This window comes from Perissodus microlepis, chromosome 12 (genome assembly GCF_051167445.1).
Source record: "Perissodus microlepis isolate ML-2025 ecotype Zambia chromosome 12, ASM5116744v1, whole genome shotgun sequence".
Lineage (NCBI taxonomy): Eukaryota > Metazoa > Chordata > Actinopteri > Cichliformes > Cichlidae > Perissodus > Perissodus microlepis.
The window spans coordinates 19347864-19370070 of NC_140472.1; the positions used below are offsets into that span (position 1 = coordinate 19347864).

A 22207-nucleotide genomic window follows, 5' to 3' on the forward strand; every position below is an offset into this window, starting at 1 on the left:
CACACTTGAAGATATTTAGAAAGTTTTTAAGATCTTACTGTAGGGAGAGCCAGTGGGGGAGGCACTGTTAAAACCAGGAGATCCAGGAACACCTAGACTAGTCATGGGAACTGTCCCATAGCCTCCAGTCATCCCTCCACTAGTGCCATAGGTTGACTGCTGGGGAGTTGAGGCTGACGGGTAACCCCTCGGAGACAAACTGCTCGAGTTGCGAATGTAACCTGGAGGGACCGTGGAAAAGTTGGGTTACATTTGAGCTTTATTAGCTACAAAATCAAACATGAAGGATGACTTAAGGCTCAGTCTGCTCACCCTGGCTGCTCTGTCCTGGCTCTCCGATGCTCACACCCAACTGAGAGGGATAGGAGCCCAGGCCCATGACGCTGCCGTGGGCTGGTGAACTGGGCAGTGCCTGCAGCTGACTGTGAGGACGGGGAACACTGTAGAGCGCCTCGGCAATGTCAGCTGCTCGTTTCAGTAGCATGTCCTACAGGAGGGCAAATAAAATAGAGAGCAATGGGTCAGGCTCACAGACATATAATGCAGTTTGGCCAACATAGTATTGCTGTTAATTAATATATCTTTAGCTTGGCAGTAAACACAATATCTAATATCTAATTAATGTCTAAAACTGTGAATGTCTCCGCTACACCCAATTAGCCCATTAGCTACAAGTTACATATGGTGTACCAAAAGTGCAGCTGACAGTTTTCTGACTCATACTGGTGCCTTCATGAGTTTCCATTTCATGTGCAAACTGAGAATCAGCAGCTGAACAGCCACTTGACATCCACAATCTAAAATTGTACTTTTTTGCAATGTTTTTTAATGTTTTAGCCTTCTAAGTGCAACACCTCTTTGGAAGATGCAGTCATTATAATGAAATGTTGGAAACCATCAGTCATTTACATTAGAAATTCAGTCTATAAATCAATGCTAATTGTTAATATGTAAAAAAATACAAAATCACAGTCACATGTGTACATTATTCTGTGCTTCAATACAATATGTAAAGAAAATTTCCACCAAACCTGATTACTGTGTGGATTTCCATACAAAGCTTCCACAAGATCTGCTGCTCTTTTCAGGAGGATCTCCTGCAAAAAACAAAAAAACAAAAAACAAATTGAATACAATAACCTCTTTATGACATGTGCACTGTGGTTTGAAAGATAATCGTAATATAGTAAGGTCATATATGTAGCTTTCTCTCACCTTAGCTAGTTTCTCTGGGTCACCAGGGTGTCGAGGAATAACCTTCTGAAGACGCTGAAAGCCATAATCTATGGTTGGTTCATTAAGAGCTAAAAAAGGAAGGACAAAGTAAGTCAAAATCAGTCTCAGTTTAAAATTATTGTGGATAACATGGACAAATAGAGCACAATGATGTGTCTACATACCTGTGTAGATAAAGCGCCCGGGTGCTCCTTTGCAGAATTGCTTAGATTTATAAGACAGTGTGACTTCCACAACCCCGGGAATGTGTCTCGGAGGTGTCTGGACACGGATAGCGTGTGGTGTGATCAGCTGGGGAACAAACACAGAAACTGTGTCACAAAATGATAAGAAATTCAACGTGAGGACTCCAGCTAAACATTGGTTATTTATTTCTGCTCCTTGTAAAAAAAGACTATATATAAAGATTGACGCAGACATATTATGTCAGTGAAGAAGAATTTGAATCCTTCTTCTTTGTAATGACCAGCGGGGGATGTTCAGGAGAACGATCCAGCTGAACAGAGGCCTAGGAAGCAACTTTAATTCTTCCTTCATGCATGAGGGCAATAATAAGGTTCCTTGTGCATCTGTGGTCACTATTGCTAGTTTCAGGGTATGCTTTAGGGAATGACTACTCACTTGCTTGTGATATCTGGATTTCAAAAATCAAGAGCATGGTAACAGCCAAAAAACCCAAAAAGGCTCCAGAGCTGTAGACCCAGACCATGGTGTGTAAAAAAAAATCAGTTCAAGGTTGGAAACAACCTGCATAAGCTTGTTTGAAACTACATACGAGGCCAGAAGTTCTGGTCACGAGCCATTCACATGACTTTTAATCATGGTCTGGAGCTCAAGTCGAGTGTAGCTGGACTATTTTTTAGTTCAGTTTTCAAACTGAAACTGGCATTTGGCCAGGAAAAGACACACAAGTGGCAAATTTCAAGCCATCAAAAAGTGGACTACTATCATTAGCTTAACCTCTTAAGCCCCAACGCCCCCTGATACGGGGGGCAAAAGGCAGGAGATCAGTTAGGCTTGGGGCTTAAGAGGTTAACTCTGTGACACCCTGGTGACATTTGTCATGCTATGACAGCTGCCACTGGCATTTAAAGAAATATCCTCACCACTGTGTCCTGTAAATGTTCAGGCTACTTCTACAGTGCACAGTCTAATTTTCAGTACACAATCTAATTTTGTGTAGGCTGCACCTGAGTAACTGAAATAATGTGATAAAGCATAAGTTTTCATTTTTAAATATCTACCATCATTAGTGTGATGTTATGAAGATGCTCCTACCTCGCTCCACACGAGCATGCTTCCAAACACCACTTGTAGCCCGTCAAAAAAGTTCTCCCCAATGACTATGACCATTGCACCACCGGTGGTCCAGCCCTCACTCGGACTGATGGCTTTGATACATGGGGTAGCTAAACAGAAGAGCAAAGCAAGATTCACTTCAGCGGTTTCAATACAGGATGTTCAGCAGTTGAGAAAAGAAGATGTGCAACGGAAGTGGGGATCTGATGAAGGCTGTTTTAAAGATGCTCTGTAGTTCAGGATTGTGCAAAACAAGTTCTAAGATAAAGTTACAAAAGCTAAAAGCATTAGTGCCTGAATATTTCAACTTAATTTTGTTTACGATGTGATTTTTATCCACAATGAACTCGAAGAGCACATTGGAAAGATATACAGTGTAGGTCAGCAGACACAGGAGCTCAATCAATGGACATTCAATGAAAGAGTTAAAAACAAATCTCTATTAAAAAATAAATACGTTATGAAATGTATTTATGCACAGAACCGGAGTAAATGTTCTTGGTTACCTTTGACCACTGTTCAGATAAATAAGTAGTTCTTAGTTGAGATGTGATGTTGAAGATGTAGACCTGGAAACGGATCTCCAACTGTAAACTTTGTTCTCAGGCTTACAATAAGATAGTCTCCACTTATATACGCATTTTCACTTTGTGGTTCTACAAAGCATTTTGAAGTGTGTTTCTCCTTCACTGTTTAGAGACTAACAGCACCGTAGCTGCAACACAAGGTGCTTGCCTGCCCTGTGAAACAGACTGGGTTTTGATAGTCTCGCATATGGAGCAGTAAGATATCAAACCACCAGCTCTGGGAGGAGTAATTTCACTTCATCACCTAAGCCTTGGTCACCCACATAGCACATTGCTTATTAGAGATGACAGCATTATCTTGAGTTGAATATTTTAGGACACATTGACAAGTATGGAATAAATGCTTTAATTAGTTCAGTTAATGACCTCAGCAGTTATGTTTGATATACCACGGTGATTATGATCGGACGTTATGCAACTCGAGTACCTGCTGTTCCCTTATGTTCTGTGGATGAGTGTGTCTTATGCTTCTTGTGAGTGATGCAGCAGACATGTAACACAGAAAAAAGGTACGGTAAATGAAGTGTGACGCGATGGCGTAATTGTCTTACCATATTCCATCGTATTCTCGACAGACTCGCCTGGCTCCAGTCTTCGAGCTCTTCTGCCATGTTTTGAGTTGTTGTGGACAAACATGTTGTCAGACACGGCTAGGACGTGACCGTCTACACTCACAGTGCTGCACAGGACCACCTGAAAGAGAGGAAAAGAGCCATGAGGAAGATACATGAGCGTCTATGACCCACTTAGACAGCATGCTGCGAGTCACAATCTCAGGTTACGACAGTAAAATCCCTGAGCAACGATTTGTTTTAGTGTACAGGTCATATTTCTTAATAGGTAATGTGACATCCCCGGGATCTCCATAATATGTCTGCATTCTGGGGATGACACTGTTCCCGCAAGCCTCCACTCCTCCATCAGGTCTCCATATGGCCTCTCCTGCACTAACTTTTTGATTCATAGAGCATGCAGCAGGCTCATCGTTGTCTCCTCGTGATCCTTCAATGACAGCAAACATATGGACCAAATCTCCCATTTTAGCCAGCAGTTAAGGTAGTGGATGATATATTGTGACCCTAATTTGATTTTCTGGTCTCAGCATGTGTGTGTCCCTTCCCACATCACGAGGATGACATACAAATAATTAATGAGAAGACACTTTTCTCTTTGGAAAAATTATGAGTGTTGATACAATGCTAATCCTGAGCGCAAAACTGAGTTTCCGCATGTTTATGAACATTTTTTTGACAGTTAAAGGGAGAAGGTCAATGAGAAAAGAATTTGAATAAACCATAATGTTTTTATTTTTTATTTTTTTTTGTTTATTTTTTTAGATATGTCAGAAAAGATCAATCTTTTTACTCCCTTTGAAATAAACACATGGCAGTAATTTTACAGGTGAGGGAACACGAGGAGGGAAAAAAGGAGAAAAGGCATATGGTCCATAGGTGGTGGAAAAAGAGGGGCAGCTATAGGAAAATAACTGTAAATTATCGATCTAGCGTCAGACTCCTGTCCAGCTCCGATCACCTTTTAACCCGGAGATGACAGTCTCCGAGTGCCTGCGTGCTCATAACTTCTCAGCGTGTGTCACCTCGCAGGGGATAAAGCAAAAATGGTGCAAGACAGGAGGACGAAGACAGGGAAGGGACAGGGGGTTTGCTGGGAGGAGGAGAATGCCAGACAGAGGCCGCTGCTGCTGAAAGACGGCAGAGGAAGTGAGGCGGGAGCGTCCCAAGTGACCACTTCCTGGGTCACGGAGCATGACCTCCTCCATCTGGAGCCAATCACTCAATTCTTGACAACTTCCTGAAACACCTCAACCTATTTCCTGCACTCCAGCACCCCCACGACCAAGCCCCCCTCTACATATCCAACTCCTTTCGCTTGTCTTTCTGTCTTGCTGTCTTCTTATTGATTTTTAACTTTCACCTTTAACTCCCACCTTAGTGTTTTTCTCTGCACAACCTCTCCAAAGGAGGAGTTTAAGGTAAAAGTGTGACAAGAAAATTCAAAAACAAAATCCTCTATCTAAATTAGAAGACACGAGGTGACATTCTCATTAATCCAAAACCTTTTGTTTTTTAGTGCCACGTTCCCCACTTCCATGCAAGCACACACTCACACACTTGCTGGTTTCCCTCCGTGTATTTGTACCTGAAATCTCCTCATATCCCTTGGGTTTCCTGCTGTCTTCAGACAATTCTGGTTACATTTCAGGAAAAACTTCAAGAAAAACCTGCAAAGGTAAATACAAGGACACATGTTTGTACATTAGCAACAAAAAAAGCATCACACAAAAGAATCTTGATCACGTTTGTGATTATTTGCTACCCTGTGACAAACTGGCAGTCTAAGAAGACGCTAATTATTTTTCCGAGACAGGTCTTGTGTGTGTAAGGTTGTGCGGATGTGTGCGTCTCTGCTCTGTACACATCTGATTACTGTTCTGTCTTCAATCCCAGCTGTTTAGTTTAATAATAAAGTCAATGTTATTACACTTTAAATCAAGTAATGAGATTTTGAAGCACAGTCCAGTGAAACAGCCACGGTGTTTCAAAGTACACTGGAGACAGTGATGTATGCCAGGAGACTCAAGGGACCGTGGTATCCCACAATGCCGTATTTGAACCCCCACATGGGAATGGAGAGGGAAATGAAGTATAGACAACTACAGAGAAAGTGAAACGAGGAGGTGGGAAGATGGAAGGTAGCGATAGAGGCACAGGCACTGGTATGGACATGAATTTTGTTTTCAAGTATATGTGTCTCATTACGTATGTGAGTCTACTTCTGGGCGTGATAGACTGTGCAGACACAGAGTAGGTGAGAGAGAGAGAGAGAGAGAGAGAGAAAGAGGTGCTGATAGCCTCTGCTGCACCAAAGGAAACCTGAGAGAAAGGTGGAATAAATAGGAGAGAGGGAGACTGTGGAGAGAGACTCCAAATCCCAGGTGTACGCAGTTCGGCAACATAGCCCGCTGCCATGGCAACACAGCTCTGCCGCAATCCCAAAGTCCCCATGCTGAGGCAAAGACAGCGGTGGGAAAGAAAAGGAAACAACAAGAACACATTCCATCACTGAAACCCAGCGCAGAGCCAGGAGAGAGACTTGGCGAGGTGAGAGGCAGGAAAGTATATAAAGAGGACAGGTGCAGACAGGGCTCAGGAGGTGGAGGACTTAAAGAGAGGACGTGTGTTAAAATACAATAAAATAGGAATGAGCTTTGCGCTGATGCAGGATTGTGATGTAATTACACTTCTTCACTTCACAGTAAACACATCTGCCACATCTCTGCCGTGTCTGTGAGAAACACACCCATTAGCACTCCAATAAAACAAACAATAGCAAAGCAGAGAAAAATGTTGCACAAGGATGCAACGTATTTCTTTTGGGGGTTTTTTAGTTTGGGGGGGCTTCATGGGTAGCTCCAATCCCACCCACACTGTGTATTCCGCAAGTATAAGTCATCTTAATGTAGAGCGGTTGTTTGGAGAGGAACTTCATATTGGCCCCATGGCCCTGAATCCTCCCATCGAATACTAATCTCTCCCTCATTCTGTCAGTTTTTACTCGCTATTCTTCCATCACTCGCTCCAACTTCCTCCCTTGCGAACAGGACCTGGCTTCTAACTCCGTTCCAACAGTGTGTCCAATATTTCTTGATTTGAGCTATTTCGTCAGAGGACAATCAATATTGTTGTTGGCAGAGGGCGATTGCAATTTATCACTTAGATCTTAGGCCTCCAAACTCAAAGCTACGCTCAGTTTGGGGTGGAAACATGTAAAAGGGCACATCTGCAGGATTTTAACATACATGCAGCAGTGCATGTATGTTAAAATCCTGCAGAGGCAGAGTTTTAAAGTCTGGTTCTGGACTCTACAAGTGGACAATAATCAAAAGTGTCCCGTTTCATTTTACTGTGTCTACTGAAGGTGATACAGAACACATATTTATTATGTCCGGGCCAATGCTTCTTACACTGTGGCTCATTTAAAGGAATATAGAAGCCTTATGTATTAACCATTACATCGCTGAATCACATTTCTGGTTCAGTAAGCAGGTCCATTGTATGCTTGTGGTTTGATAACACTGGTTTCCTCACACAATCCAGTCGTAATCACTCACTTGACTGACTGACATGATAAATTTCTGCTGTAGTGATGCATCAGATACCAAAATCACAACCTAATTCAAAGGCTGTCTACACCGATCTCAGGCTTTGTGCACTTTCTGAGGGTTCTTGACCTTGTTTGTTGACTTCTTCTCATCATTCCTTGTTTGTATGACACCGGATGCCTCACACATGCACGCTCACAACCACACATTCGCATGCATGCATACATGCACACTCTAATACACTGACACACACCCCTCTGCTCCCCTCCCAAAAACCCATTGAGTCAACTTTTCACCCCCCCCCCCCCCCCCCCCCCCCCCCCCCCCCCAGTTCGGACGCACACAGCTGCAAATGCTGAAATTAAAGCGAGACATTGACGCATATATTAGCATGCATTAGCCGCTTCCCCCTGCCCACTTAACATGCAAATCTCCCAGCCCCGTCGCCTCGCACCTTCTGCCACACATTCATTTGCTGAATTATAATTAGACTAATCTTGCATAATTAATAAGAAGTCGAGGACCCTCTGTTTTTATCCCCTCCTCTATTGTGGTTGCAAAAGTTTAATATTGCTGTTGTTTGTTTTTGTTTTGGTAATGTAATACACCCACACACCTCCCCGTGCACACAGAAGAGACGAAGAGAACACGCTAAGAATTGGAGGTGATCCTCATGTCACAGGGAAATTGCAGAGAAAGGCTATTTTCAAAGAACTCCACCAGAGTTATCGTGTTTATATTTAATGGCTGCCTTGTTACACATCCACAGATTATACTGCTCCATAAAGCAGGTGGAAAAGAGAGATCCTGTTTTTATTAAAACACTGTCAAGTGGGTAACACAGTGCAAATAAACTAATGGGAGCTATGAAATAACTTTTAAACTGTCTGCCTCAATAAATATTTGTTTTAACGACTGACAATTGAAGAACTGCAGACTATAAGATAAAGCATTATTGATAATCTTGTAAAAATGTATTTTAAAAATAAAACTTCTTAGATTAAGATTGCTGTTCCACATTAGTGGCAAATTTCACCCTACAGCATGCTGCAGTCAGCTATGAGAATCAAGTTTTATCTTCTGCAGCGTCTTCCCTCCACAGACACGCTTAAAACAGGAAACACAAACAAAACATAGAACCAAGTCTTAAACTTTGGGATCATTTTACACTAGAGCGCCACAGGGAGTGTGTTTTTTTCTTTTCTGTCTTCACTTCTAAATCTCTGTCAAGGCCTCCAGTCCCCTTTGTCTACATCTGCGTCAGTTCCCAAGACTAAACACAGGCCTCGCAGCATGAGGTGGGTATCCCAGGAGTAACAACTTGCTTTCCTAAAACTAGATCAGTGACCAAACTCCAAGTCGTGACACTAAAAACAATAAAAGAGTAACAGTTTTTTTAAACACGTTTTCATTCTTTACTATGCTTGGTTTCACATTCCTCAGTCGATTTTGGCATCTGTTACACATGTAAGCATTGCCCTGCTTTACACATGGCCTTAATCATCCAGTGAGCACCTAAGCACCAAAGGACTTAACAAAAATTTTCATAGGCATTCATCAGCACTAATCACTGTTGACATAAACTGCCTTTTCACATAGTCGTAAAACACATCACCCACTATGCTCGCTGTAAATGAACTTTTACTGGTTGCAGTGGCTCTTCAAGCAATCTGATTCAAGCGTGGCTTTAATGAAGAGTTCAAATTAGCCAGGAGCACAGAAAACACTCCGACTCTCACTTTCCTGGGGTTGGCTTTAGTTTTCTAATTTTGGGTCAGTGCAGCAAAAGTGACAAATTTATGCTTTAATCCAAATATACGAGAGGAGAAAACTTAAAAGAAACTATGGGGAGGGGGTGACCGTCATCATTTTTGCTCAGCAAAAGTGGGTTCCCTGCTGCTTGGTGAGAGGCGAAAAGTGGAGACGGAAAAAGAGACGCTCTTCTTCATCATCTTAATAAATGTAATTTTTGACCCAGTCTGTAATCCCTAATATTCAAACTAAAAAAGGCTGCAAAATGCAAAAAAGATGAAGAGGCGGACGCGGAGGAAGAGAGGAAGAATGTCGACGTCCTGTATGCAGGGCCATCACTCATCAGACATCCCCTCCATCACCTCCCCACCGCCACCCTGAAAAAACAAAACAGTGTCCTGACATCGTGGTGGAGGGGAGCTGAAAGGCGGGTGGGGAGGAGGGGAGGAAAATTAGGAAACCAGATGTGAAGCATTAAAACATACTGACATGCTGAAGGCCTTCCTCTGCCACACTCACACACTGAGAACACTAACTCGTACAGCAGGCTAAGATACATGCACGCATGCATGTGTATGTCTCACACACACACAGGCCATAAAACAACACACACGTACACATGCACACACAAAGACAAATACTGACTTGAAAGCAGCCATGTGTGCACAATCAATCATGCAGAATTATACACATTAGAAAAAGTGATGCCTAAAAAACAAATGCCTAAAAAATGTAAGCATGCTAGCTGATTTTTAATAAAACACGCGTGAAATGGGCCAAAACACGCTGCAGCTCATGGCTAGGAATGAAGATTTGGATAAATTAGGGAGGACGTTACAATTTTTCACTGTAAGACAAAAATCTACAGATGGGTCATCATGCATCACTGTATGGATATGCATCCAATTAGGACATATATTTTGGCTGAGAAATGGCTGGGGGAGCTTTGTTCTCCTCCATGAGGGGAGCTGTATTGGGGGGGGGGATTGGAGCATAGTAGATGTGTATGTGTCAGTGGGGAAGAGTAATAAATACCCCTGGACCAGGGTCCCCTGGCAGACTGGGAGCTAGACTGGTCACCAGGGTTAACACCCGGGGCACCTGACCTCTGACATTGCTAATGGGGCACAGAAAACCCTCCACGAACTGATACGCCCTCTGTCGCATACCACCACAGGACCTTTCACACCAGTCGTCCCCAGTCCACTCCCCTCCTCCTCCTAAAAACATACAGGGATATCTGTGGCATCACCTTCACTGCCCTTTCACCAGCAAATGCCACACAAATTCCCTACAGCTTGAGCTTCTCTTTCATTTTCTTTTTTCCGGGATGCTTTTTAAACATATATGCAGTCATCATCATCATCATCATTAAAAAAAAATAAAGCTTGACCCTCATCTGTTTCCACAAGTTAAATACAGATGAAGGCTTTATCTACTAAATGGATTGTCACTGTAGGACCCTGATCTCATTTGACAGCAGTATTTATCCTGTGTGAGCTGGGAAGATTATCCTCAATTGGCCAACTTACTCATGTAAAATAAAACAGTGTGAATATACCACACAGCAACTTAATGCTGTGTGTTTTATTTATCCGTTCTTATCCCTACCTCAGGTAATTACACATCACTAGAATTATTTTGCCGCTATTAAACACAGATTTTATTCAGGCTTCTTCTTTTGGCTGTTTGTGTGAAGACAAAATGCAGGACTAAGAAGTTGGGCTTCAAAAAGGAACATGCTAACTTTCACCAGATACACCTTCAAGCAGACAGCGAGCACATGGGTGAACTCAGCTCTTTATAAATTTGACTGGTGGATTGGCTGTGTCCCTTTTGGCCTCCTCTCCGTTGCCTCCCGGGCTGGCTTCACCCCTGCAACCCCAGCCCAGACCTACCCCGCCTCTAAACTTGAGAACTGTGACAAAGCCAAACATTTTAACCACTGGTGCTGATTTATAGAGCTGGGTAGCGCTGTAAAACCTTTAGGCTTGCCACTGAAAAAGTGACTGTGGCATTCTGGAGCTGGGAGCTTAAGAGGGCTGCGAGGAGGAAAGTGGAATGATGGGAAGGGTACTCAAGAGGCACTTGAGAGGTTTCTCTTGGGTGTAAAAAGTGTTTTACTGCATAACCTCTCACCAGCTGCTAAATGTGCATTTCAACAATTTAAAATGAATTAATGTGTTAGTCTCTCGAGCTTAGCCAAAAGCATAGCATACAGACCATCCACATGGGACTGCGGTCAGCCTGCCAAATAGATAGATATGGATAGATATTCAGAGTCTAGAGAACATGAATTCACAACCAGGACAGGGAATAGAAGTCCCATCAGTGGCCTGACCTCTCCCAGCATGCTTGGCGTGTCCTGAGGGACGAGGATTCAAAATATACTCTCACAACTGTCAGATGGAGACACGTAGTACCTTCTTCAACTGAATAGATTTCAAATATACCAGAAGGTCATCCACGACGCACCAAAATCTAATCTTACCTTTTCAATACCCTTTCAATCAATCAGCAGCTAATAAGATTTACCAATAACGTGTATAAAGCTTGGCCCAAAAGAACAATGAAGCTGCGATGGATGCCACTGAGAGGGAGAGGAGAGGAAAGAGAAGCAACAACAGAAGGAGAAGAGATGTCTTCTTAATTAGCCAGTAATGATAAGATCTGACAAACAACATCTGTTTCCAGAAAGAGAGAGAGAGAGGGGGGGGGGGGGGGGGGGGGGCGTAAGGAGGGAGAGGGAAGAAGAGGGCGAGAGAGCGGGATGGGAAGCAGCACGAGAGAGAGAGAAACTGCTGAGAAACCTGTGAAGCCTAGACAACAGGGACCTGCTTGTAAGAAAGTAAAGGGGGAGCGGAGGGGATGTGTTTGGGAGGGAATGCTGTGTAGCGTGACACAATGGAGAAAGGAGGATGAGAAGTATAGCAGAAGTGAGAGAAAGACAGACAGAGGAGAGAAATCTGACAGGGTTGAGGGAGTCGAAAAGCCAGGACGACTATGACAGACAGGAGAAGGAAAACAGATCAAAAGGAGAGAAAATGAGGAAGATAGACAGACGCAGAGAAGGTGAGCTGGATAATGGTGCTGAAGGGAGAGAGGAGGAACGTGCGAAGAGATGGGAATGGAATCACTCAGAGGTTTCAAGGTGCTGTAATTTACTGTCCATGGCTAATCCACAACAAATGTGTGGGAGCCGTGGACTGCGAGAGGAGAAGGGGAGCAGAGTGGTTGGGGGGCCAGGAGGGTGGAGGCTTTAGGGAGGGCATACAGACTGTTGGGGCTCTCAGCATGCCTGCTGGGAGCCTGTCAGCAGTCACATCACCCCTGCCCTCAGCCCTGACAGATTCATCAGGACCATCCCACACCCTGCTGCATGTATCCAAAAGATTGCAGCGACAATTGTTAAACTGCTTTTACCATTTTTAATTCACATTTCCTGTCAGACTTTTATCTGTTAATGTTATGTTCGATCCAGCAATCATCCCCACATCAGACAAGCCACCGCTACAGTTCTCATGAGATCTCGTGAAAATGCTTCAAAAACTTCAGGCTTTTAGCTCACTCTCTATACTTTTAAGCCCATTTTGGTTCTTTGCTCGCTGTTTGTTGCAAGACAGTTAAAAAAATTGTGTATTGCATACGGTCAATAGAAAGTGTGGGTTATTTTCTTATCTGTAACTAAAATCTATCATGAAGTCAGCAAAAAACAAAAACAGAAGAAAAAACTTAACTAAATCAAACTAAATCTCAAGGGGAACATAACCTGGGTATAGCCATCACTATAGGATATGATGTAACATCTGAAATAGCACAAAGACAGCAAATTGTGACAGTTAACAAATTATTAAAGATTATTATTAAAGATGCAGTATCTACATTGTGCTCTACACATTAGATTTGCTTGAGAATGGCTAATAACGGTCACACCAAAGATTTTCTTAGTAAGATGGAAACACACCATGGACTTGCCTTCAGTGGGAAGGTTCTCTGCAGCAATCTTGCACTCCATTCTACTCCATGCTTGATTTTTTTCAAGCAGCTTTGATAAATGTACTGAAGTTCTTACGAATGAAAAGCTATTGTATAAGAACTGTGTCTATACACAGCGTCTTTGCCTGTCTGTTTCTTTCATGGACCGCAGGAAGTATAACTTTTGCCTGTGATACTTAATCAAATTTTATTTTTTTAAAAATACTGCAGAAGTGTAAATATTAGTGTTTGGAAATGCTTTCAAAAAGTGAACGTCAGGGATTTCAGAGAAATCTAACTCCTAAGAAAAATAAGAGTCTTTCCAGATCCCAGATAAATAGACAAACAAAAAAACAAGGTGGCCTGTGGGGCCGGCTTAGCACCAGGGGGCATTGTTAAGTCATTAGTGAAATTTAAGCCTTTAACCACAACCAAACCCAGTCACCCCCAGCAGCAGTGTCCAGCCAAAGAAAACAGCCCCTGTTACTAAATACCACTGCTAACTGGCCTTTGACTCCAGCAACCCCCCCAACACACACACAAACACACACAAAAGATTCTAGATTCTTATGAAAGTCCAGTGCAGGAATGCTTGTTCGCTTGCTCATGATCTGAAGTGCTGCTAAATCACTGTAATTTGCCCACTTGTGATCCTTTGAGTGTCCCTGCTTAATCCCTTCACTGCTCAACCAAAGGTGAACCTTATTAGTGGCTAGACAAATGGGAGGGTTTTCCCCAGCATCCCACCCCTCCTCAAAATTCCCATTCATAAATACCCCCCCACAGTTCATCCATTGGTAGTCCGATCCCATTTCCTGTCACAACATCTCTCCGTTGCTGTCTGTTTCCTACTGCCCCCTGTGTAGGCTCTCAAAGAAAACAAACCAGGCCTACTTCTTGTGGCAGAGTTCAAGCCACAACAGCCAAATGCTGGCCGTATCAGAGCAAAGGTGACCAAACACAAACTCGGCCCATAACCTTCCACTCATTATACACTTCCTGTGCATGCTGGAGTCCCGGGTATTTCCAGCTCACATGACACCAAAATGTAGAGAGCTTGAGACTTAGCAAAGGTCCCTGAACTCATTTTCAGCGGTCTTAACTCTGAGTGTGGCTCTTACTGTTTGATGCGGTGCCTGTCAGAGAATTTGATATTCTAGACATTGCATCGTCTCTCCCTGTCTGTCTTTGTGTCATTCTCCTGCTTGCATTGCCCCAAGGGAGGAGCCATCCCCACAGTCCTGTGCCAGCTGCTCAGTGGTCCAGCCTGCGTGCCGCTCTGCTGTGTGAGGCGTTGTGCACTAGAGCCTCAGGGCTCTGTCGCCACGCTGCCTGGACCCCTGCATGAGGGGCTTGCTGACAGAGGGTCTGGAGGGACTGGACAGTACCAGCTCACCAGGGAGAGTCCTGTGACAGCGGACTGAGGGGGGCAGACTTTGTCTCTGAACATGCATGTGTGACAGACAGGTAATTTATGCAAAGATAATAATGGCTGCTGTATCCGTAACTAAGAGCGCACACATGCTTCTCTGTGACATGTTCAGTTTCTTTAGTGTATTCAACAGCAGCTTTAAAGCCAAGTCTGCACACATTGAAAATGTTAGATTTTGAGGCTCACCTGTAACTGGACTGCCACTTACTGTCATAGAAACTGACAGCTTAAACACCTCAGCCAGCTACAGCTGCACTCAGAGTATGTGAAGGTGTATTTGTCTCAGTTTGCAACAACTTCACCACCATCATCTTCAACTCTTTTCCAGTCAAAGGATCAAATAAAGGTAACTGAGAGATCCAACTTTGAAGCCATGTAGCTATGATATTATGATCTTAGCGCTGATTGCTCGGGTTCAGGATGGCGCGTATGAACACGGTTTGAGATATTTGACTGGACTTCAATAATTTCTTGGCAAAAAGATCTGTGACTTCACAATAAAAATGTGAAACTGAGTTGTGCTTTCCAAAGCGTGTGGGTTCAGACACTACGCGCACCATTTCCAGCTTTGGACCAAACCTCAAAAAACTCATCCTAAAATAATATGAGAGGAAAAAGGTAAAGACAGCATACAAGTGTACACAGAGTGAATTATGAGTTTTAATTAAGTACAGTAAAAGGCAAATCTAATACTGGATGCATGAGAAACAGTCTCCTAAAATGACATTGTTGTCTCACACATAAAACTCTCAAGCGCGTATATGACGACCTAACGGGGCGAGTTGGCGGTAGAATTTGAGTATGCATCTGGGAAAGGGAAGGAATTCGACCTCTGACACAGTCCAAAAAATGTTGCTGCATTTATTCTTTGGCTGATAGTTTAATGTTCTTTTCCCAAAGACTTGTAGCTTCTATTTTCTTTTCGGTTGAAGAATGAGGAGGCCAATATTCCCCATCATTAGTAGGACAAGGAGTAACTTTATGTGACCTGCTGTGAAATCAGGTAGGCAGCAAAGCCCTGCAGGAAGCACAGAGGGAAGTAGTCTGCATCATCATGGGTTTTTTAAAGAAAATATGACAGGCAGGCACACGCAGGTGGAAAGACTAACATCAAAACAGATGGTCACACTGTCTGTCTAATACACCACAGTGGCAGGGAGCAGGTATTTACATACAGCAACAGATATTTGAATAGTTTATTGTCAAACTTTCCAGACAGCGTCGAGCCATAAAAAACAATAAAAATGACAGAGTTTAACAGCTCACAAGCACCGCAGAAGCGAGATATCCAAATGTGACATAAGATTTATACCAGCATTAAGAACTGCTCACTAATAACTGCAACTGGGGAGCTTGCAGGAGTGCTGACAGACATATTCAACCTGTCCTTGGCCCACGCTGTGGTACCGGCCTGCTTCAAATCCACCTCCATCGTCCCGATACCCAAAAACTCCAACCCATCTTGCCTCAATGACTACCGCCCAGTAGCACTCACCCCCATCATCACTAAGTGCTTAGAGCAGCTGGTCCTAGCACACTTCAAGTCCTGTCTCCCCCCCACCCTGGACCCCCACCAATTCGCATACCGCCAGAACAGGAGCACAGAGGATGCAGTCTCCATCGCACTGCACTCTGTCCTCTCACACCTGGACAACAACAACACCTACGCCAGAATGCTGTTTATAGACTTCAGTTCAGCGTTCAATACAATCCACCCCTCACAACTCATCAGGAAACTGACAGACCTGGGCATCAGTTCCCTCATCTGCAAATGGTTACTGGACTTCCTGACCGACCGCCCCCAACATGTCCGGCTGGATAACCACTGCTCATCTACCATCACAATGAACACCGGTGTACCACAAGGCTGTGTGATGAGCCCTTTCCTCTACTCCCTCTTCACCCACGACTGCAGACCTGCTGATGGTTCCAACACCATCATTAAGTTTGCAGATGACACCACGGTGATTGGCCTCATCAGTGACAACGATGAGGCCGCCTACAGGGAGGAGGTGGATCGTCTGGCTGAGTGGTGCGACACAAACAACCTGCTGCTTAACACCGAGAAGACCAAGGAGCTCATCGTGGACTACAGGAGGAATGCTGACCCACATCCACCCATCCACATTAAGGGGACGGCTGTGGAGCGTGTGAGCAGCTTCAAGTTCCTGGGAGTCCACATCTCCGAGGATCTCACCTGGACGACCAACTGCTCCAAGCTGGTCAAGAAGGCTCACCAGCGCCTCTTCTTCTTGAGGACTCTGAGGAAGAACCACCTGTCCTCAGACATCCTGGTGAACTTCTATCGTTGCACCATCGAGAGCATCCTGACCAACTGTATAACAGTCTGGCACGGGAACTGCTCTGCCTCGGACCGGAAGGCGTTGCAGAGGGTCGTGAAAACTGCCCAGCGCATCGCCGGAGCACCACTTCCTGCCATAAAAGACATCTACAGGAAGCGGTGTCTGAAAAGGGCTGGGAAAATCATCAGAGACCCCAGTCACCCATCACATGGACTCTTCACCCTCCTGCCCTCTGGGAGGCGCTACAGGAGCCTCCGGACTAAGACCACCAGGTACCGGAACAGCTTCTTCCCCACAGCTGTCAGACTCCTGAACTCTGCCTCCTGACATCTGACCCACGTTAACACATGGACTGAACATACACACACCCACAATGGACAACTGTACCCTCAAACACACAATAATAACATGGACTGAACCACCACTCACAACCACTAGCACTTTATATAGCCTCTGTAGAAATTATCCACATATCTCACTTATCTTAACTGCACTACTGTATAGCTCTGTAAATAATCATTCTGTACATACGATAATTTTTAACCCTACAACTGTTTACAACTTGCATAGTTCCCATTTCTGTATAACTGTATATCTCAGATTTCTGTAAAGTTATTTATTCATATTCTGTATAGTTTTTCATATTTATATCCTGTTCATAGCCTGTACATAGCTTGTACTCACTACAGCCTGTACATACCTATAGTTATAGAATATTCACAACATACTTCATACCGTGTACATTATAACATACCATAATAGACCCATTTCTGTAATATACTTACATATCTATATTATGCTAATATATATTGTAATATATCTATATCACTAAAGCACTTCTGGATGGATGCAAACTGCATTTCGTTGCCCTGTACCTGTGCATGTGCAATGACAATAAAGTTGAATTCTATTCTATTCTATTCTATTCTATTCAATAATGCACATTGACCTGAGGAAATTTGTAATTGAGATGAAACTAAACCAATTTTCTGTATATTGATCAGCAAGGAAACCCTGCACGCACTCAATGAAAACAAACCTGTGGTACATGCACACAACTAGAACCAGGACTACAAACAGATCAATACAACCCACAACCTAAGATTAAGAATAATGGATCGTTCTCGGAGCTAAGCTCAAATAAAGTCATTTCTCGAGACTCATATACTATAGTTTTAATAAATAAAAGATAAAATAAACTCTAAATGCATCCTTCTGAAAAACAAAAAATCTGGGTTTAAGCTGCTGCTGATGAAAGTGTGCACAAGTATGCAACAGTCCTTGTGAGCTCATTTTCAGTGTGGGGGAGGGAACAGGCATATTGACAACATTGGAAAATTCCTATTGATTATGCGTCTTTTCTCTGAGCACCGGCTTGTTAAAAAAGGGCCCTCTTGGAAACACGATCAATTAGTGAGATAGTGCTTACCATTGATCACCCCAGTGCCCCTCACAAGACTCCTGCCTTACAATGGATCCCTCTGCACACTCTATATGACCAACTATTGATCTCAGCTTCTTAGCCAAATATAAAAGCACACACCCAGAGCTGACCCCCCCCCCCCCAACAAATCCCATTCAACCCACACAGCCTAATACTAATACTGACATCTGCTTGTCTCCATTGTAAACCCCACAGTTCACTCATAAATACTGAGGCCCAGAACCAATATAGTTTCTCTGAGGCCAGAGATCAGTTTTGCAATAATACCACCATTAACAGATCTGCCTGGGTTGAGATTGAGAATGAGCTAAGTTTCAAACAGTGAAAGCAATCATCCAAAAATAAAGAAATAAAAATAAAAGAAATACCAGTATTTGAATTTTGACCTGAAAGCACTCAATAATTGTCTATTTCGCTTAATAAATGACCTTAAAAATGACCTGTCAAAATAATCAACCACCAGTTTCTGAAAAAAGATTTATTTACGCATGTTTATTAAAACAAGAAAAGAAAAGAAATGTAATGTAATAAATACATTGATTGCATGAGCTTGAAGAATTACATTTATAGTAATGAGCCCAGAGGCATTGATCCAACTTCCTATTGAACAATCCACTCATCTAACCAATCAGAAAACAAGTCAGGCCATCAGTCAAGGATAAGTGACATCCTGCAAACAGAGATGTCACATTAGGACTGCGAGTATAACAGTTCACCTATGCAGCTGCAAAACTAGCAGACACAGCAGGCACTGGGGCGTTAGATAATTCGCCCCCAAAAGCAACTCGAGTCATCTCTTTGTCAACTCCTGCCCTTGCCCTCTTCATCCCTCCACCCTCTGTCCTTTCACCCCTCCCAGTGGATCAGCTGTGATCTCCTCTCTCTCCCCTTTCACTCAGATCAGGATTAGAAAGAAGGGAAGGTGGAGGGAGCTGCAGCAGTAGCAGCAGCAGCAGGAGAAGGGGGAGAGAAAACTGAAACAATATGGAAAGGAGATTAGAAAAGAGGGGGTTTGGGCCGTTTGGGGAATTGCAAACTCCCTTGTGCTTGGGTAGGTGTCCTAATGACACTGCCTAATTATGGCAAAATTAGACAGGCTAAAGGGAGGGTGGAGGGGGGTGTTGGTGAAGGAGATGGTAATGTGACGGAGAAAAAAAAAGAGGAGCACGGGAATTAAGCAATAGGGAGTTAAAATAGTAAGCATGTGAGAGCAAAAGGGCGAGAGGGGTGTGCAGAAGCGCAGATACAAACTGGGGCAGGTGGAAAGGGAGCAATGCACTGAGGGTGCGAGGAGAAGGAGAAAAGAAGGAAGGAAAAGGGTAGAAAGCAGTGGTGGTGGAAGGGAGTGGGCCCCAGCACGCTGCATGTTAATTGGAGAACAGGTGTTAGGGCTGGGAGCAGGAGGCTGATTACTGGAGCCACAGAAACTGACTGTCTCCTCCACACACACACACACAGAAGTGCACACACATACACAAATGCGCATAGGCTTCAGACACACACACACATGAATAATTTAAGACCCAAGCAAGGACTAGGGGAAAAGGTCAGTGTAGGGGTCAAAGAGACACACAGACAATCGTACATAGATCCATATACATACATAAATAAACATCCCCACAAGCATGAAAATATACAATCGTTTGCGTGCATGCAAACGATGCATATGTGTTATAAACTTCCTCCTAGTTGAGCATACATACATTGAGCATATGGAGAAAAGTAAGGACACTTCTGATTGGGCAAAGCAGTATTCCACCAGCTTAGCAGAAATTAACTGGCTTCTAATAGGTGGGTCCCTGAGGAGGGGATTTTGTAGGCTAGTCGAGAGGGAGAAGCCCCCATCAGGACAGGATATGGCCAGTGTGATTAGAGAGTACAGTAGGTCAATGATTTAATTTAAATCAATCCTCAGAGCTGCACACCAGCCTGCACACACACACAGAGAAAGTCACAAAGAAATATAGACTGTTTTTGTTTTGTTTTTCCTCACCAGAAAACCGCCAATCTACTTAAAAAGCAAATTTCAAAGCAGTTTAGCCATGTTAGGAGGAAGTATAAAAAGGGTGCGGAGGGAGCGATTGTGAGAATAATGTTCTAGAGTAAATGGGAAAAGCAGCTGCTCCAAGGTATTCTGGGAAAATTCATACAACAACAACCCGATTTTTCCGTTATATGAAAACTATCTTCATCTGAGATCCTCTGAGACACACTGTCAACAGCCAGCCGGCTTGAACTGAGGAGGGGAAAGAAAAGGGTCCTTGATATATGTGAAGTGAGTGCTTTCTAGACAGACAATTGCAGGGAAGGAGAGAAGGAAGGAGAGGGCAAAGGAGGGAGTGAGGGAGAGAGAGGTGATGAAGGTTGCCCCATGACATCACACAGTAGGTATTTCACATACGGTCTGCTTATGAGTATCAATCACGCTGGTTAATGCCAGGCAGACAGTGTGGGACCTCCAAAAGCCCTTTAGACGTGAAGACTCTCACACACGCTGATTACAGGGGTGGTCATCTCCCTTTAAGCCTGATAACTGGCCCTCGGGGTGAACATTAAGTACATATGTGAGCCCGTCTGGTGGTGTGAATGATCCACATGCTTCTGATAAAAGTAAATCTGTGCTTTTGTCAGGTCTCAGGTGCAAATGAGTGACCAAAGTGAAACAGATCCCAGCAAGCTTGAAGATAGATCAGCCGATAAACAGAAAGCCGCAGACAGAAAGACACATGGGAGACAGACACGGGCGCTTTTCACTGGATGTTACCGCCTGTTTGCAGTGATGTGGTGTAAATCGCCCCGGAGAAACAATGAACATACTTCCCATGGAGAAGAAGAACAAGATTGACATGTGATGCATACACGCACAGTTAGGTATTATGTCTTAAATGAACAGAGAGCATGTGTAAGCTTCTTCTACAGTTGGTGCAGAGGGGACTGTTGTGAGAGTTTAGATAGTATAGATAGGTGATGGTTTGAGGTGATGGACACTGTGTGGGACATGCTTGGATTTTATTACCTGTCAATGATGACTGGATCGGACGGCGTCTCGTTTCGATTGCCACAACTTTTCTTCTCACAACAGCGACTGAGTGGGCGGTTAAAGAAACAGGAAAGTGGAAAAAGTTAGCATTGTGGGAAAAAAAAAACAAACAAACCCCACCAACAACAACAAATTAAACAGGAGGAGCCACCATTTTTCTCTGACCCATCCACATCCATAGACCCCGGCTGCTCTGCCCCACAGTGGGCCGTGATCCAGGAACACACAAAAGCAGCATGGGAGGGGTGGGGAAGAATGGACAAAAGAATAAAAGAGGAAGAAAAGGTACAACAACACACCCTACAAACAGTGAGGGACCATTGAAAAAGTGAAAAGCCAGCTAGGCAATCTGTCACATTGATTTTGAAATCAAACTCAACCCCCACGCAGCTTCACTGCGCACGCACACCGTCCCATAACATCCTACCATTCGTCAGCGGTCTTGTCCGAGGAGCCTGCTGGCCAACCAGTCCCCCTCAACAACCCCTCCCAAAGCCCCCAACTCCCCTTCACTGCATAACAAAAGTGCCCCCACCCCTAACCATCTGCCACCCCTACACCTCGCCTTACCCCTCTCGTGTCCCAGCTTGGCCCTGCCCTGCCCCCCCCTCCGCCCCCCTGTCAGACGGCCTCACTCCCCAGCTGTGACGCTTGCCCTCTGCCTCTTCGGCTCTGTTATTAGCCAGCTGTGAGTCACATTCGGGCATCTGCTGGCTACACAATGGCAAAGCTCACTCTGCTTCAGCCCTCCTCCTGATATTCCAGTCCCCCTAGCCTTCTTCCTGTGGCCCTCACATCCTATAGGTCAATGCCCACTTCCAGACACTCTTAAAGTTCTTCTACATCCACAAAAAAAAAACAGCTACCTAAGCCACAACCAGCCTTCTTAAACTCGCTGTGCTTCCGAAGCTGCTCTTTGGCACTGGCTGCACCACCACACTTGTCATCCAGTGCCAATAAAGTTCATGCATGTCTAAACATAATTTTTATTTCCATGAGCCAAAAGCAGATTGATC

General features: G+C 44.0%; 1 protein-coding gene across 4 annotated transcripts in view; it reads right to left on the minus strand.

Annotated features, from left to right (window-relative positions):
- The window catches only part of ebf2 (EBF transcription factor 2), a 30459-nt gene that overhangs the window by 1958 nt on the left and 6294 nt on the right, over window positions 1-22207 (minus strand). For all 4 annotated transcript variants that reach the window (XM_084947051.1, XM_084947049.1, XM_084947050.1 and 1 more), the window contains exons 6-14: window positions 21168-21236; window positions 5283-5364; window positions 3674-3815; window positions 2515-2645; window positions 1401-1527; window positions 1216-1304; window positions 1032-1097; window positions 313-487; window positions 39-221 (exon numbers count right to left, since the gene is read on the minus strand). In XM_084947051.1, coding sequence (XP_084803177.1) covers window positions 39-221; window positions 313-487; window positions 1032-1097; window positions 1216-1304; window positions 1401-1527; window positions 2515-2645; window positions 3674-3815; window positions 5283-5364; window positions 21168-21236 — 1064 coding nt within the window. The remainder of the gene's footprint in view (window positions 1-38; window positions 222-312; window positions 488-1031; window positions 1098-1215; window positions 1305-1400; window positions 1528-2514; window positions 2646-3673; window positions 3816-5282; window positions 5365-21167; window positions 21237-22207) is intronic.